An 18,045-nucleotide genomic window follows, 5' to 3' on the forward strand; every position below is an offset into this window, starting at 1 on the left:
GTAAGAAAAAAAAAATTAAATCTTAATTTTTTTCATCTACAATACTGCCTTATTTATTTTATAGTACAGTACATTGATTATTGTTTTCATTTTATAGATCAGGCACGTCCAACAGGTAGATTGTGATCTACCAGTAGATCATTGGATGTCTGTGGTAGATCACTGCTAGATCACTGGCACCCCTAAAAACGCTCACCCAAAATTTTCCTCCTCCTTAAAAAAAAGCTGAACTATGACCTGAAGCCCTAAACAAAAATGGGCCTCCCTCTCTCCTAAAAGAAGCTCAACAAGTTTCACCTAAACCCCCCAAAACAGGGCTTCCCTTCCTTAAAAAAACTCAACAGCTTTGACCTGAACCCCCCAAAAGGGGGTAGATCACTCCCAGTTTTTAACTCTGTGAGTAGATCAGAGTCTCTTGGGAGGTGGCCACCCCTGTTATAGATCAATGGTCTTGTTGAATAGTAAAATTCATGTTAAATTGCTGTTTTAGGGGTTCTTTTTAAAAGTCTGGAACAGATTAATTCGTTCTGTGTTACTTCCTATGGGAAAGCACGCCTTGGTTCTGGAACGCTTTAGTTTTGGAACGGACTTCCGGAACGGATTAAATTTGAGAACCAAAGTACCACTGTACAGGCAAGGCGGTTGGGTGTTTGCCAGTGGTATTGGACAGGACTGCACACCCCTTGAAGGAACAAGTTTGCAGTTGGGCGGCAGTGCTGGACTTGGTGGTTTAATGGCCAAGTGGTAGACCAGTGGCCAGGAGTACTTTTCACTAGCTGGCATTCCAGCTTATCTTGAAAGAGCAGACTTTGAATCCACCATCCATGTGCTAGGGACATTGAGACTGAACTATTCTACATAAAGCTGCCTTTCAAAAGACCCTTCAGGAACGGCAGCAGATGCAAACTGATGCACTTACCTTTTGCCCCATTTTTCTAGGCACAAGACTGCACTTTCCAGTTCTTTTCTTTTTACCCCACCACTTTTCTCAGGGAAACCCAATCTTTGCCGCTGAATCAAAGCAAAGGACAAGTCGGGTTTTCTGTGGATGGCCATTTGCTCTGATTCAACAGTAAAGAGTGAGGTTTTGTGGGAAAAGCAGTGAAGGGGAAAAGAGTGCTTGGCCGAAACTAGGAAAGCCCAGACCTGTGCCTAGAAAGGTGGAGCAAGGGTAAGTTTGGAGGGTGCAAGATGTTCAGATCATGTTACTTGCATAGGAGCCAACTCCTAGGGGCTGAGGAGCCTTTGCACCCCCAATAAAATATTTGAGGGTGCTGGACCCCGCAAAGTTGATGGGCATTGTCATTCCAATGGTGTGTTTCTTGTGATCAATAAAGTAGGGTGGGGTTTACCTGCCCCCCTCAATATTTTATTCAAGTTGGTTAAAAAAAGGTAAAGGTAAGGGACCCCTGGACAGTTAAGTCCAGTCAAAGGCGACTACTGTATGGGGTTGCGGTGCTCAACGTGCTTCAGGCAAGGGAGCTGGCGTTTGTCCACAGACAGCTTTCCGGGTCATGTGGCCAGAAGGACTAAAGCGCATCTGGCGCAACAGGACACCGTGACAGAAACCAGAGCATATAGAAACACCATTTACCTTCCCGCCGGAGCGGTACCTATTTATCTACTTGAACTGGCATGCTTTTGAACTGCTAGGTTGGCAGGAGGTGGGACAGAGCAACGGGAGCTCACCTCGTCGCACAGATTTGAACAGACAGCCTTCTGATTGGCAAGCCCAAGAGGCTCAGTGGTTTAGACCACAGCGCCACCTTCACCCCCTGGTTATATGCATGTTGTATTAGTAGCAATGGCTGCCACTGCACTTGCAAATCTGATGGACGTGGGGGTCCACCTCACCCTTTTGAAGCCCAGGATCGGTAAGGAAGTTACAGATGAGAGAAGAGATAGCAATATAATTGTTAGCAAAGCTGGGTTTTCATTAGGAAAGGTGCTAAACTGGATCTTGCGGTAAAGGACAAGCCACCGCAGACATGATGACCCAGTGCTAGAAGTGGCAACCCTAGTCACCAGCCTATCATAAAAATATACTGTCAGCCAAAGTGTACAACAACAACAACAACAACAACAAATCAAATAAATAAATAAACAGGTAGGTAGGTAGGTAGCTGTCATTTGCTCCATATTGACTCTTCTCCTTGTTCCCAGGAGCAGGAAAACTAGGGCAGGAAAACCCTCCATAAGTATGCAATATTAGGCTATGGCAGGGTCCCCAAACTACGGCCCGGGGGCCGGATGCGGCCCAATTGGCCTCCCAATCCGGCCCGCGACGACCCCCGTCGCTCGCCGCCGCCCACTCTTACGGCGCGCAGTGCGGCGGCGCTCTTCCAGGTCGGAAAGAAGCGCCGAAAATCCTTTGTGCGCATGCGTATGGGCCTCTCCCTACCCAGAAGAGGTCATTTCTGGTGCACTTCCAGGTCGGGGGAGGCCCATACGCATGCGCACAAACGATTTCCGGTGCTTTTTCTGACCTGGAAGCGCGCCGCCGCGCCAGTAAGCGCCCATGCGCATGCGCACTCCCCCGCCCTCCGGCCCGCCGCGCGATTGGTGCGGTGGGAACCGGGCCAAAGCCCGGTAAGTCTGGGGACCCCTGGGCTATGGTATCTTGCAAGGATAACATGCAAGTCTTCCTGGTCCTAGAGAGAGTGAGTAATATCCCTGGCTTCACTGATATCTGGCTCTCCTTTGAAAGGAGCTCTCATGAACTTCAGCTCAATATCATTTAGTGTGGCATTTGATCAAATCGCCGCCGCCCCCCCCCACGTGGTTCCAATGTCCTACACAGAGGAGTAGGGCAGGCATCCCCCCAACTTCGGCCCTTTGGACTACAATTCCCATCTTCCCCGACCGCTGGTCCTGTTAGCTAGGGATCATGGGAGTTGTAGGCCAAAACATCTGGAGGGCCGCAGTTTGGGGATGCCTGGAGTAGGGCTTTTTGAAGAAAGCGGTTGTTTTGTGCAAAAATAAAACTGCTGTCTCTGTCATGGGGCGGGACTGGACTGGAGTGAGCATGAACAGCCTTCTCTGTAAATGCCCGCCCCAGTTTTCCTGCTATTTAGAGAGTCTTCCAGGACTGAGAGTACATTCCACAAATCTACCATATGAGTGTGCAAATGCAATATCTGGTACCCTGTATGTAAGGTGGCATTATTGAGAATCCTATTTCTGCTTTCATCTCCTGGAAAGAAAACATACCTCATTCCTGGAAATTCAAACAGGGCTGGGTTTACTGGAACCCTTGGGGGGGGGAAGCGTCTCCTCCTGGTCATGGAAGGGTGTTTCAGAAGCCTGAACAGGCTCCTGCTTCTCTGACACCACTGCATGTCTCTTCCCTACCCCAACTCTATTGGCCACCCATCCCTAATATCTAGGCACTTTCCTTTTCCAGATGCAGCAATTTAAAGCATTTTTTCTCTTGGTGTCATGGACTGGTTGGACACAGAGAAAGGGCGAGAGAAACCAGCTGGGGAATGCCCGGGGGAACAAGGTGCAGAGCCTGGGAAATGGGGGTGGGACAACGCTGAGTGGTTGGAGGGAGAAGACAGGGGAAAGGAGTGTCGGAACCTGAAGACGTAACAAGGCTTAGTGAGCGTGGGGAGTCTGTGGCAGAGAACGGTCCAGACTCGGAGGCTGAAGCTGAAGCTGACGCAGGAGAGAAGGGATGGTAAGAGGCAGAGATGAATCAGGCTGGTGAAGAGACATGGTTGTTTCCCTTCTGCTGTGACAAGCTCCCCTCCCCTCTGGTCCCCCAAAACCAGGAGAGGCATTAAAAAAGTGGAGAAGTTAACTTGACACAGGCCCAGTCTCAGATTGTTTGGGGGGAGGGGGAATCCTGAAGAGGGGACAGGCAGCCATGGGGAGGTGGGGACCTTCAGTCTCTGCAACTGCCTCAAGGGGGCAAGACCTGCTGGAGCACAGTTGCTGCGCTCATTGGACCTGACACTCCTGTGCAAATCCTTTTGGTGGGGCTAATAAAGAGTTAACTCCAGCTTGCTCTGTGTGGTTTCCTGCTGTCATTTTGACTCTTTGCTGCAGGGCTAAAGGCAGAACTGGACTGCTAAGAGAGTGTGCAATCCAGGAATGAGAGGAGTAGCCTTGGTAGCCTTGCTAAAGGAGGGTGGGGTGCACCTTTCATTGAAGCTCTTTGGAGCATCTTACTATAAAGGTAAAGGTAAAAGGACCCCTGACCATCAGGTGCAGTCGTGACCGACTCTGGGGTTGCGCGCTCATCTCGCATTATTGGCCAAGGGAGCTGACGTATAGCTTCCAGGTCATATGGCCAGCATGACAAGCCGCTTCTGGCAAACCAGAGCAGCACATGGAAACGCCGTTTACCTTCCCGCTGTTGCGGTTCCTATTTATCTACTTGCATTTTGACGTGCTTTCGAACTGCTAGGTTGGCAGGAGCTGGGACCAAGCAACGGGAGCTCACCCCGTCGCAGGGATTCGAACAGCCAACCTTCTGTTCAGCAAGCCCTAGGCTCTGTGGTTTAACCCACAGCGCCACCTGGTTACTATAGCCCTGCTTAAACAGCAAAACAGCTATAACACACAAACCCAGTGCTTTATTCCCCACAACACACACATCTGTCAGGAATGCTTTGATGGTGTTTCCTGCTTGGCAGGGGGTTGGACTGGATGGCCCTTGTGGTCTCTTCCAACTCTATGATTCTATGATTCTATGAATTAGATCATGTCACTCAGACCACAATGAGCACAGCCTCCAGCCATGTTAACCTACCAAATATCTTTGTTGCCCCCCCATACCAGTGTATGACATTTAAAAAATCTAATTCTGCAAAAGCTAGAGAGTACCCTCTCACACTACCTAATAAAAGGCATACAAACCCAGCAAAACACTGCAAAAGGTTTCCTATATATCATTCCAAGGCCAAAAAAAAATAAAAATCAACCTTTCAGAATGTGGGCTTTTTAAAGCAGGCCTCAAGGATGCTGCTGTCCATCTTTTTTGTGTGTTCTGGCCTCAGGGAGCCTCCTAAATTGCTTCCTGTGGATGTTGGAACACAGTCCCTAACCCCACCCCATACCCTGTCACCAGGAGCTCTGGGTGTTAAAGCAAGTTCTTACCCCACCATTTTCATTCTCCGACTAAAGTCATACACGCTCCTGTTCATCTTCATTTTCATGAGGTAGTTGGGCGAATAGACAGCAGGCAAAGCTGGAGAGCTGGGCCCCCTGCCAAGGGTGTCCCGTTTGGCTAAGGCCTGTGAGTTACTGGACTCACTGGGGAGGAAGGCCTCGTCATCGTCGGTGTTACTTGAGGGGTCTTCGGGAATGCTGGGCAGGTTGGGGTGTCTTTCGGAAGCCATGGCGCAGCTCAGTCTTTGGCCAAAGCTTCTGCTGGTCTCGGGGACAAGCTCTTCAGGCAGGCCAAAGGCAAGGGCTCCACAGGTGTGTCATAATGCGTCCAGTCTGGAGGGAGATGCGATGGATGCACTTTTTAGGTACCCAGCTGAAGCATCAGCCCTGGCAAAACAGTGTGTCCCCACCTCCCTTGCTCCGCTTGACTGTCCTGGAGGCAAGGGGAGAAGTCAGGCTCCTCCCCAGGTCTTCTGAGAGCTGGAGTGTGTTGGAGCTGCAGTAGCAGGAAGCAGCATTTCTAGTCAATGCGATGCATCCAGAGGGCTCTTGGCTTTGCTTGGTTTTAATGGGTGGGTGGGGGAGTTGGAAGGAGGAAGGAGAGTAAGCCGCTGTAAAACTTTCAAAGGAAAGGGGCTCTCGAGGTCACAGGTGCACGGAATTCCTTCTGCCCATAAAGTCCTCTTCTTTATCGTGCTCTCAATCCAGGCTGCCAAGAGAGCCAGCAATATCCTCCTTCCTGCTCAAGTCTCTACAAGCCAGATTTGTTTTGCCTGCATGCCTGGCTATCAGCAAAGCAGGCCCACCACGTTCTTTCTCTTGCCAAGCGAGGAGAAGGTCCCTGAAAGCAGAAAGACCATCCAGACTTGCACGCACAAAAAAACTGAGCTGGCTTACAAGTGTCCCACCGGCGGCAGCTGCCTTAGAAGAGTAATGGGCAGAAAGAGCCAGCCGTGTGGGTTTCATGCCAGACTTCCCTTCTCTGGTGTGTGTTGCTTAATGCTAATCACAAATGCTTATCTTAATCTCTCAGCCCTCCCAGCACAATCAGGCAGGCAGTTGCAGGCAGCAACAGGCAGGGAGGTCAGAGCCCCGTGCAAGATTGAATCCCCTCACTGGGGGGGGGGGTACCAAATAAACATGCAGCTTTGACCCAGAGCTGGCAGGAGTTTTATTTCTCCTTTTCAAATTGCAGCAGCACATGAAAGGTCTGGTTTTGTGGTCAAAGGCACCATGTGGGGGAAGGAGAAAAGTTAAGATCTCAGTTCCACTGCAGATACCATGTGAATAGAGGCACGCAAGTCCTTTTCTGATACAGTGGAACCTCGGTTTACGGATTTTCGGTTTACGAACAATCCTAACCAGGAAGTTAGTAAACCAAGGTGCCTGAGGCCTACTGAGCGTCCGATGCCTTCAGGGAGGCCCGGCCTCCCCGAAGGCATCGGAGCGAAGGCCAAACCTCCCCAATGACACCGGAGCGTCTGATACCTTCGGGGAGGCTGGGCCTTCGTTCCAATGCCTCCCAGAGGCCGGGGAGCGCTTCCGTGACTGGGCTGCAGCCGCGGAAACGCTCCCCGGCCTCTGCGAAGGCATCGGAGCAAAGGCCTGGCATCGGAGCGAAGGCTCCTGCTGCTTTAGGGGGTGTTTTTGCTCGTCTAGAACGGATTAATCAACTTTCCATTACTTTCAATGGGAAAGTTCGCTTCGGTTTATGAACGCTTCGGTTTATGAACAGACTTCTGGAACCAATTGTGTTCATAAACCGAGGTACCACTGTATTGTGGTTATTTATTTCATGCGTGTCACTCCTGGGATGAAAACTGTATCAGAGGAAGGGATTTTATTTGCTGGTGGACCCAACTGGCCTTTGTTGGCTTTCGGGATTCTTAACCTTTCTGCATCTCACCCGACAAGGAAGTGCAAATCCTTCTGGCATGACCGTTTTCATCCCAGGAGTGACTGGAAGGAAGGTCCGCCAAAACAGTAACATCAGAAGAGATTCACATAGAGGCCAGCAGCCTTTTCACAGCTTGCAAGGTCTTTGGGGGCACAGATTGTATCTCTGAGGCACAGCATTACTTGCCTCCATCCGGCAGGCTATCTCTCTGCTGGATCTTCACTTTTTCAGCTTGGTCACCCTAAGCTGAGAAAGCCAAGGAAACTATTTCAGCCCTAACCAGCTTATGAAAAAGATAAGAAGGCCCTCAACTTGGGGGCAAGTCATTAGGGTTGCCAGATAGCAAGTTAAAAGATTAAAACACACACACACACACACACACACTTTAGCACAGGCATCCCCAAACTTTGGCCCTCCAGATGTTTTGGACTACAATTCCCATCTTCCCCGACCACTGGTCCTGTTAGCTAGGGATCATGGGAGTTGTAGGCCAAAACATCTGGAGGGCCGCAGTTTGGGGATGCCTGCTTTAGCATTTATATAGCCCTTTTAGAATGCTGAAAGCACGACATAGGCATCATTTCCTAGCAAGCCTCGTAACAGACCTGTAAGGCAAGAGAGTTTGACGAGATGCCTTCTATCCAGATGGAGAGGCAGGTTGTGCTGCTCAGTACCCAGTATTTGGGGAACAACAATGGGACAGGACTATTTTGCCCTCACATCCTATCATGGACTTCCCATAGGAAAGTTCCTTACTCAATACCAAGCCCATTTCATTCAGTATTGTCATGCTGACTAGCAGTTCTTAGCTTCCTGTTGTAGATGGGAGCTCCATGGCTTGAAGCTGAGAGAGAGAGTGACTTCATGGTGCATTTGAACATGCATTTGAAACTACGTGGGAAGAAATGCTATGGGGCCGGGGTGGGGTGGGGTGGGGGCTGACTAGAGTGGGAAAACAGTCAGTGGGAAGGGAGACACCTTCCTCCGTTAGAAGAGATGAGTCTTGAGTACACAGACAAGGATAGGGCTTTTAGTTACCCCAAGCTCCAGTAATTTGGTAAGGTTTATTTCAACGCAGGGGAAAAAAAACACATTTGCCAAAAACACACTAGGTGGCTTTTAGAAAGGTAAAGGACCCCTGATACCCTGTTTCTCATATTTTAAGACATACCCATAAAATAAGCCATAGCAGGATTTTTAAGCATTCAAGAAATATAAGCCATACCCCGAAAATAAGACATAGTGATAGGCACAGCAGCAATGCTGGCCATGGCAGGAGGAGGAAGAAAAAAATAAGACATCCCTTGAAAATAAGCCATAGTGTGTTTTTTTGAGGAAAAAATAAATATAAGACATGTCTTATAATATGAGAAACACGGTAGCTAAGTCCAGTCGCAGACGACTCTGGGGTTGTGGCGCTCATCTCGCTTTACAGGCTGAGGGAGCTGGCGTTTGTCCACAGACAGTTTGAGCAGCGCATGGAAACACTGTTTACCTTCCTGCCGGAGCAGTACCTATTTATCTACTTGCACTTTGACGTGCTTTCGAACTGCTAAGTTGGCAGGAGCTGGGACCGAGCAATGGGAGCTCACCCCGTCGCGGGGATTCAAACCGCTGACCTTCTGACTGCAAGCCCAAGAGGATCAGTGGTTTAGACCACAGCGCAACCCACGTCGTAGGTAAGCTCATTTTTTTTAGCCTCAGTAGCCACCTTCCCAGCTAACAATAACGAGATAATAATACTGTCCTAACATACTGTCCTAACATACAGGGCTTTTGCAAGGATAATGCTTACGCGAAGCATTTTGAGCACTCGACACTACATAAATGCTAAAAGTTTCTGAAGTGTTTTCAGCACTAAGCACTATATAAACGCAAAACAACAACAACAACAATTCTCTAGAAATTAGGGGTTCAATTGGAATACGATTATAGATGCAATCCTGAGAAATTTTCAAATTGGTGCTTTAAGTGTGTGCTTAGGTCCCAGTGATGGAAATGAGACTTTGAGGGTTGATCACCAATTCCATATTCTACTTATCTGAGCTCCTTGCTCCCCATGGCACAAGTTTTAAATAATCTCAGCGACAGTTTCTTACCTGATTGCTAAAATCCACCATCACTTGCAGTATGGAACATGTAATATTTGTGCTAGGACATTGGGCCTGCCCTCGCATTTCCTGCTCCAGCTGCACCCCTGCCTTGTGACATCACACTTTGCTATTGTGAGTCCATGGTGCTGTCACCCACATCTACAGAAGCAGCCAAGTTGGGAGGCAGGCAGCTGTTCAAACCACCTTGGTATCAGAAGCAGCCTGGGAATCGGGAGGCAGGAAGAGGGCTCAGTTGGATGACCGGTAGATATATGCTAGAATAAAGCTCTCTCCTGCTCTTTAGGTTTGTATTTATATACAATTATGAGCAAATGCACACTGAAACTGGAAAGTGGGTGACTGTCAGGTAAGGTTATTGAAGGGGCAGCCAAGAGCAAACAACAACAGAAAAAACTCTATTGAGTTGTCTTGGCATTTCGAACTTACATGAAGGCTGTAAGTTACCCAGGAAAAGGGTTTTGTGCAGCAACAAAGCCTGTTTTCACCTCATACATCAAACAGTGTTAGCATTTTAGCAATGTGATAACACTTAATTGGGGGGGGGGGCGCTAACCTAGCAACACAGGATGCAGGTGGCGCTGTGGTCTAAACCAGAGAGCCTAGGGCTTGCCGATCAGAAGGTCGACGGTTCGAATCCCAGCCACGGGGTGAGCTCCCGTTGCTCGGTCCCAGCTCCTGCCAACCTAGCAGTTCGAAAGCACATCAAAATGCAAGTAGATAAATAGGTACCGCTCCAAGCGGGAAGGTAAACGGCGTTTCCGTGTGCTGCTCTGGTTTCGCCAGAAGCGGCTTAGTCATGCTGGCCACATGACCCAGAAAAAACTGTCTGCGGACAAATGTCAGCTCCCTCGGCCTGTAAAGCAAGATGAGTGCTGCAACCCCTGAGTTGTCTGCAACTGGACCTAACGGTCAGGGGTCCCGTTACCTTTACCTTTAACCCAGCAACAACTGTGTACTTCTGAGCTGCAGAGCTTGCTTGATGCCCATGCCTTGGTCACATGCCTGAAGTACAATAGTACAAATATATTAAGGCAGTGTTTCCCAACCAGTGTGCCTCCAGATGTTTTGGGACTACAACTCCCATCATCCCTAGCTAGCAAGACCAGTGGTCAGGAATGATGGGAGTTGTAGTCTCAAAACATCTGGAGGCACACTGGTTGGGAAACACTGTATTAAGGAAGTGACTGGGCAATCTGCTCTCATTTTGCTCCTGTAAAAAGTATTTTAGAAATAATTTCTACTTTTTGTTCCTCCTGACGTCCCAAAACAAAATATTTATTTCTATACCGAGCCATTCAGAAAAAAAATAATGAATGAAAAACTGGCCTTGGTCTAGATGGGTAAACAACAAACGCAAAGTGAGTGAGGAATTTAATAGCAAACAAGGCCCATACAAACCATAGTATGGGAGAGGGCAGGAAGCTCATAACAAGAATTTCTGTATTCACCCACAGCCTGAGCTTGCCCATTTTCTTTCCAGGGAAGGCTCCTGTGCCTTTAACTGCTGCTTGACAAGCAGAAATTCAGCAGGTGAGGCTTTAACCATCGCTGCATCTGTATGTCCAAAATGTTTCATTTGCAAATTGGCTGCATTTTAACAACTCTATCAGCGGGTCAGTAGGCTAATGCTCGGGAGACAGGACTCTTACTTTCTACGTGGCTATTGAGCAGAAAGTAAAAGCACACCGCGTTCAATTAAAGAAACAGAAACATAGATTTTCATACGCAATCAAAAAACATTTCAGCACAGCTGACAAAGTGCCATGGAATGTGACTTTGCGGTGAGACGGTGCTGCCACCTGCTGTAGCAAATAAATCACTGCACCAACAGGGGGAGCCAAAAGTGCTGTCCGAGGAACAGGCTCTGAAATTACACCCATTTCGTAAACAGTGGAAGAAATGTCTCCGCTTTGCCTTGACTGCTGCATTTTGACTGGTGGACCTAAATGCGTCTGGTTGAGCAGGCGGGGATTGCTTCTCTCCTGCTTTGACCGGCTCAGAGTAGTGGGCTCACAGGATGTGTAAGGGGACACAGGGGGGGGGGGACTCTGGCCACATGCTCTAGCCATACGTCCTGCCGGCCACAAGTTCAGTCGGCTTTGTGAAGGGGATCCATGTGCAAGACAACCTGCACATCTACACAGTACTACACTTGGGCAAAAAAAAATGAAAGGCACAACAAATACAGGGTGGGAGACACCTGGCCTGAGAGCAGTACATGTGAAAAGGATCTAGGAGTCCTGGTAGACCACAAACTTGACATGAGTCAACAGTGTGATGCGGCAGCTAAAAAAGCCAATGCAATTCTGGACTGCATCAATAGGAGTATAGCGTCTAGATCAAGGGAAGTAATAGTACCACTGTATTCTGCTCTGGTCAGACCTCACCTGGAGTACTGTGTCCAGTTTTGGGCACCACAGTTCAAGAAGGATACTGACAAGCTGGAACGTGTCCAGAGGAGGGCAACCAAAATGGTCAAAGGCCTGGAAACAATGCCTTATGAGGAACGGTTTAGGGAGCTGGGTATGTTTAGCCTGGAGAAGAGAAGGTTAAGGGGTGATATGATAGCCATGTTCAAATATATAAAAGGATGTCATATAGAGGAGGGTGAAAGGTTGTTTTCTGCTGCTCCTGAGAAGCGGACATGGAGCAATGGATTCAAACTACAAGAAAGAAGATTCCACCTAAACATTAGGAAGAACTTCCTGACAGTAAGAGCTGTTCGACAGTGGAATTCGCTGCCAAGAAGTGTGGTGGAGTCTCCTTCTTTGGAGGTCTTTAAGCCATAGCTGCCAAGTTTTCCCTTTTCTCGCGAGGAAGCCTATTCAGCATAAGGGAAAATCCCTTAAAAAAAGGGATAACTTGGCAGCTATGCTTTAAGCGGAGGCTTGACAGCCATATGTCAACAATGCTTACTCATTTTATTGTCTATCGTGAAATGTGGGGTTTGCACCGCCAAACGTTGTAGGGACCAATTTGCAGGTGTTTGGCACCCTTTTTGAGTGAAGCAGACATTGAGTATTTGGCAAAACCGTGACCCCGCGGGTTAGTGCGCCTACAGTTTCAAACAACAGGCGTTAATTCCAGAAGTAAGCTCATCACTCCTGTCTGCACTGTGAACTCATAAACCTGAACTTTCATTTACTCCAGATGGTGAGGAACAAGGGTCTCTCAGGCATTGATACTTGGTAGGTATAGCAAGTATTGTTTCATTTATTTTTCATATATGTATATTTCCTAAGTTCAGCAGAACTCATTTCAGGGTGGGATACAACACCATTACAAATCCCAAAAGTTCATTGATCACATTCAAACCATCACGAACCAGACTTCTGTTAACTGGAAGAACAACCATAATTAAAACTACATATACTTATGAAGCTGAGGCTCCAATACTTTGGCCACCTCATGAGAAGAGAAGACTCCCTGGAAAAGACCCTGATGTTGGGAAAGATTGAGGGCACTAGGAGAAGGGGACGACAGAGGATGAGATGGTTGGACAGTGTTCTCAAAGCTAAGAACATGAGTTTGACCAAACTGCGGGAGGCAGTGGAAGACAGGAGTGCCTGGCGTGCTATGGTCCATGGGGTCATGAAGAGTCGGACACAACTAAACGACTAAACAACAACAACAACAACAACAACAACACTTAAAAATAACTGGTTCTTAACAGCCACAAAGCAGACCACTACTAGTCTATGAATGCCTGGGCAAAATGATAGTTTTTTTTTACTTGGTGCCAAAATGAAAGTCATGGCGAAGCGTACCAAGAGTGTCCCTTTTCTCATTTCTAAATACAGAAAAGTATGGATTAGAACAGCCTTTGACATCCTGGTGCCGGCTGTGCTGGATGGAGCGAGTTGCAGCCCAAAACATATGGAGGGCACCAAGTTGGCAGAGGTTGCGTTAGGAGGTGACTGTATTTATTCCCATGAAGAACTCCACCTGCATCAAGCTTTTGCTAAAGACACAACTCAGACCAGGCTGTCTTTATGTGATCAGTTGGCCTGCCACCGTCCACCACTTCGCTTGAGTATCTCCTGGAGCACCTCTCCTTTTTAACACAGAATACTGAAGTCTAATATGTAATTCTTAATGAGCGCTTAGAGAGCAGGACTGCTCAAGTGATAATGGCTGTTTGAGGGCAAATAAAGACACAACTGCCCACATCACTATTATAACATGCTCCCAGGAGGGCCAGAAGTAATTCATCTGTCAAGGGCTTTTAAAGGAGAGAAGAAATCAATGACCTAAGAGCCTTCTATGTAGTCAAATCATCTGTGACTAATCTTGTTCATTATGATTGTCTCTATGAGTTACTGTCATAGCAGGAAACTGCGGGGGGATGGGGTGGGGTGGGCAGGGCGGGAGGAATGTGTAAAGGCTGGCTAATATCCAGCAATTTAATGTTCCTGGGAACTTGAAGCAAGTCTCATAATAAGCAACCAGCAAAGGAGTTAAGTAAGACGTGCAGACAGAACATTTGTTGAATGTACAGCAGTCTTTGGGGCTACTGGGGTGTGGGTTGTGGTGATGGCAGCACTCTGATGCAAAATGGCAAACGACAATAGAGCTAGAGACACTCTTGTATATTTAAAGTGATATATGTTATTAAATAACTCTTAACAAAACCACTTTTAATTGTAGTAATAAATAGGTGCCAATGCACATCTGCCAAATCTGTGGGAGGAAAAAACGAATCCCTGTGACCCACATGTGTGGGGTAAATAACAACTGTGCAAAAATGGCTGTGCGCCTTTTCAGCAGGGGAGAGTCCCCAGTAGCAGAGTTTTAACTCACAAAGGTCAAGCAGCACCATAGTGCGGGAATGTTTGTTATTAAACCCGTTTTAATATCCCACTTGCTTGTGTACAGCACCCCTCTTTCTACCCCTCTTACAATGAACAGACCACACACGGTTAAGTAAGTTTAAAACACTTACAAAAGTCCCAAAGGTCAGGTTCATGTATTTATCCAAGCAGCAGCAAGGAGAACCCAGGGAGAATACTCTTAGGTAGAAAATACAACAAGATTGCTTCAAACACATGCTCTAAGCTTGGAGCTCACTTAGGCACATCTTCCTTGGTCAGTTACATTGCACAAAGAAAGAGGGAACAGGAAGAGAAGGGGCATGACCTGAGTTTAGGAATTTAACTCTATGGTCTTAACCCATTCATAAACTAACTAGTACTCATGCATAGTTATGTTTGACTGCAATTTCCCACAAAATCACCCTGATGCCTTTGGAAGCACTCACCAAAACATTTATTTCTTAGTGAACAACTGAGTAGCTATACCACCTGAAGATGTCCCTTTATATCCGCATAAATGAAAAGGTTGGCCCGTCACTGTCAAACTTCTTGGATGCTTATACCTGCTGCCTAGGACGCCAACGCCTCATTAAACGTGGCTTGGAAGGTCAGGTCCTTCTTTGTGAAAAGGCGCCATTGCATTTCCTTGTTGATTAAGCCACACACAAACCAGCCATGGAGCACAGTCTCCAGATCAAGGAAACGGCAATGGCAAAAGCTGCCACTGATTTGGTTGGAGCTTAGTCCATTTGCTGGTGGGCTACTTCTGATGCTTGTGGTGGAAAGTGCTCTTGTAGTTTCTCCATTATGTCCTTGAATGAACCCCAGGTTGGTGATCTTATTGGCTGCGAGGTAGAACTCAAGCTTAGCAGCATGGGACCGTCCTGGGACCGTCCTGTCAAATTCATCAATGTGGCCCTGAGTGGCCACAACGTTCTGCCCTGAGCGCACCTTGGCAATGGTCCCGCCCTCAATAGTGGTTTCAGCTCTGTCTAGCCTACCCAGCCTGACGTCCGGCCTTCGTTGCCAGTAAAGTGTACGTGGGTTTCTATGAGGCAGGACATTGTGATTACAGCAAGAGACTTTATTGAGCTAACAGAACAGAACAGTCAAACAAGGGCAAAGCAACTGCTTATATATATTTCTGAAGGCCTGAGCCACCCCCCACTGGCATTGGCTCTTACGTTCTTGAAGGTTTAGACAGCCAATCATGTTGGCCTTCAAGAATGTAAGAGCCAATGCCAGTAGCCCAAACCCTGGAAATAATACATGATTGGATATCATGTATCGAATCAGAACACAGGGCTCAGAATCCTAGTTCAGACCCAAGCTCAGGCGAACACAGACCATCGCATACATAACAGTTGGCTCTGCGAATTTGCTCTCACCTGAATCCAAGTTGATGCCGAGGCATATACAAGACACACATCTGTTGTCTAGATTCTCCAGCTACTTACTGTATTTACTTGAATGTAATACGTGCCTTTTTTGGCCAAATTACGTCGTGAAAATTAGGGTGCACATTCACCAGCAAATACTAATTTTCTTTCAAGGTTTTGCAAACTGAGGTGTGCATTAGATTCAGTGTCGTATTAGATTCGCATAAATACGGCAAGTTCCAATTTGACTGTTCTACCATCTTTAGCCCTGTTGACAAAGCTAAGTACTGTATGAGCAGTGTCTGAAAGCTGTGAAATCACTTGGAAGAAAACAGACAACCAGTACCACCACGTTGAGAGAAGATATAGCCAGGGCCAGCCCTACCACTAGGTAGAGTGAAGCAGCTGCCTCAGGCAGCAGGTGCTGGGCAGGGGTGGTGCAGGGAGCGGTGGCTATATGTCCTCGGGAGGATAATGTATTTCCACGACCATCAAAATATGATTATATTGCCTATCTATTCAACTTTTTAAAATGAAATGGGGGAGCCATCCTGTCCCTTCACCTCCAGCAGCAAAATATCTTGGGCTGATTCTGGAAACAACCACCAAACACCACCAGCAGGGAAAAAATGATGATGACCTACCCCAATTCCTAGCTGCTGGGCTCACAAGATCTCTCCTCCTCCACGAGGGGAGACTTTGCGGGCGGGACACGCTCCACGCGGCAAGCGGGGGGCGTGTATCGGCCCCCTGCTGCAGCCAATCCCTGTTGCTGCACCAAGCCTCTGGCTGGCCAATAGGGCCGGCTGGGGGGCGGGCTTTGCAGACGTTTAAATCGGCGTGGCAGCAAGGGAATCCTCCTTCTCCTTCGGCATCCCGACGGATCTCCCGCCCACCCTCCCTTTAGGTCTTCCATTTGTGTATGTGCTTTGACCTTGCTATGGACTTCGGTTGGTTGCCTTGGTTGCCCAAGGGGCCTGGTAGGAGTTTTTTATCCAGTTGGCTAATTGGCACCGGCCTCTTGGTTTTTTCGCCTACCTCGTAGCAATTTGTCACAACTTTCTTTTGGCATTGGAATATGGAGTTGTCTGGTGTGTTTGAGGACTGGTTGTGGCCATCATCCAACCCTCCTCTTATAGGGGTATCCCCTTAAGGGATCCGGCGGTCGTGGATCCCGTCCTACGCCCTGCTGGGGGCTAGGGCCATGGCACGACCCCCGGTGACACCAGGGGGAGCTTTCAGTTGTATTTGCATCAACAGGCTCCTCCCTCGGGGTGTTAACCTGATATGACCCCCCACGGAGCGGGGTGGAGTCACGCTTGTTAGGGTGTCCAATGCCTAAGCCAATACCTCTCACTTGCTCTAACCAATAAAGTTGTGGCCTTATTCTACCCATTAACTCAAATACCATGTGTCACTGTGTCTTCATTTCTCACGGGGGGGGGGGGGGGTCCTCGAACCGCAAATGACATTCCCTCGCCTCCCTCTTGACTCCTCTCCTAGTATGAAACAATCTCTGCTTGGAATTTTGCAGCGAAGTGTTTGTTTCAACCTCTTTCCCCCCCTTGGGTTTGGACTGTATGCACTTTCCCTTTGTGGTGCCTGACCATGCGCAGTGAGGGTCTTCTTTTGAATCCACAACTCTTCCCCACACACACACCCTGCAAAGTGCTAGTAAAATAATTCTGCACACTGCCCAAAGTGTTTGGCCCCAAGACAGCACCTGAGATGAGGCAGAGGTAAACAAATGGAGATTACTTCAGCCAGGAACAAAGAAGGCCCCTGTCAAAATCCAGCAGAGGGATTTGATTTTGGGTGTTGCAACAAAGCAAGAGGAAGGTTTCCTGCCAAGCTAACAATGCACTATACTCTGCAATTAATACTCTTGGCTCCCTCCAATTACCATCTTCACAGATGCTTATGAAAAACAGGTGTCTCCTTTGTTTCCCTTTATTCAGCCTTTCTGGAGACACAATTAGGAGCAGGCCTCCTGACAAAGAGGGCAGAGTCCTTTTTTGTTGAAACTCCGCAACAGTGGTGAAGGTAGCAGCCAGCGCATGGACCCAAGAGCTGAGTCACTGCGCTCACAACAGCCTCAAAGTGCGTCACTGGAGCAGAACAAAGCTGCCACTACTTAAGAACCACAGATCTGGGGGCAGAAGAAGGGGAAGGGACTTGTCTAAGGGTGCTCTTTAAATCTGCTTCCAGAGGCAGCTCTTGAGGACTCTATTCAACCACCCTTTCTGCATTGGAACCCCTGGCCCTGCTCTCTCCATGAACCTTGAGCCCAATCAGTGCCTTTCACTCCACTCTAAACCTCAGTTCACCCTTCATTTAATTCTAACCAGGGGCACCACTTCCTTTCCCCAGTGAGGCTCCTGTGCTGGTTAACAATTAGAATAACAGCTGCTGCAGCAGCAGCTCAAATACAAGCCATGCTAGAAACTAGGGTTGGTCTGGGACCTGAACGGTTTGTTGTTTAGTCGTTTAGTCGTGTCCGACTCTTCGTGACCCCATGGACCAGAGCACGCCAGGCACTCCTGTCTTCCACAGCCTCCCGCAGTTTGGTCAAACTCATGTTCGTGGCTTCGAGAACACTGTCCAACCATCTCATCCTCTGTCGTCCCCTTCTCCTAGTGCCCTCAATCTTTCCCAACATCAGGGCCTTTTCCAAGGATTCTTCTCTTCTCATGAGGTGGCCAAAGTATTGGAGCCTCAGCTTCACGATC

General features: G+C 48.1%; 1 protein-coding gene across 2 annotated transcripts in view; it reads right to left on the reverse strand.

Annotated features, from left to right (window-relative positions):
• PDE4A (phosphodiesterase 4A) overlaps window positions 1-18,045 on the reverse strand; it is a 281,007-nt gene that overhangs the window by 113,244 nt on the left and 149,718 nt on the right. The window contains exon 1 of one of the 2 annotated variants that reach the window (XM_035141222.2): window positions 5,104-6,427. The exons of the other annotated variant lie outside the window; for it this stretch is intronic. Coding sequence (XP_034997113.1) covers window positions 5,104-5,345 — 242 coding nt within the window. The 5' untranslated portion in view covers window positions 5,346-6,427. Of the gene's footprint in view, window positions 1-5,103; window positions 6,428-18,045 lie in introns of those variants that run through there. 2 annotated transcript variants of the gene reach the window in all.

This window comes from Zootoca vivipara, chromosome 16 (assembly GCF_963506605.1).
Source record: "Zootoca vivipara chromosome 16, rZooViv1.1, whole genome shotgun sequence".
NCBI lineage: Eukaryota > Metazoa > Chordata > Lepidosauria > Squamata > Lacertidae > Zootoca > Zootoca vivipara.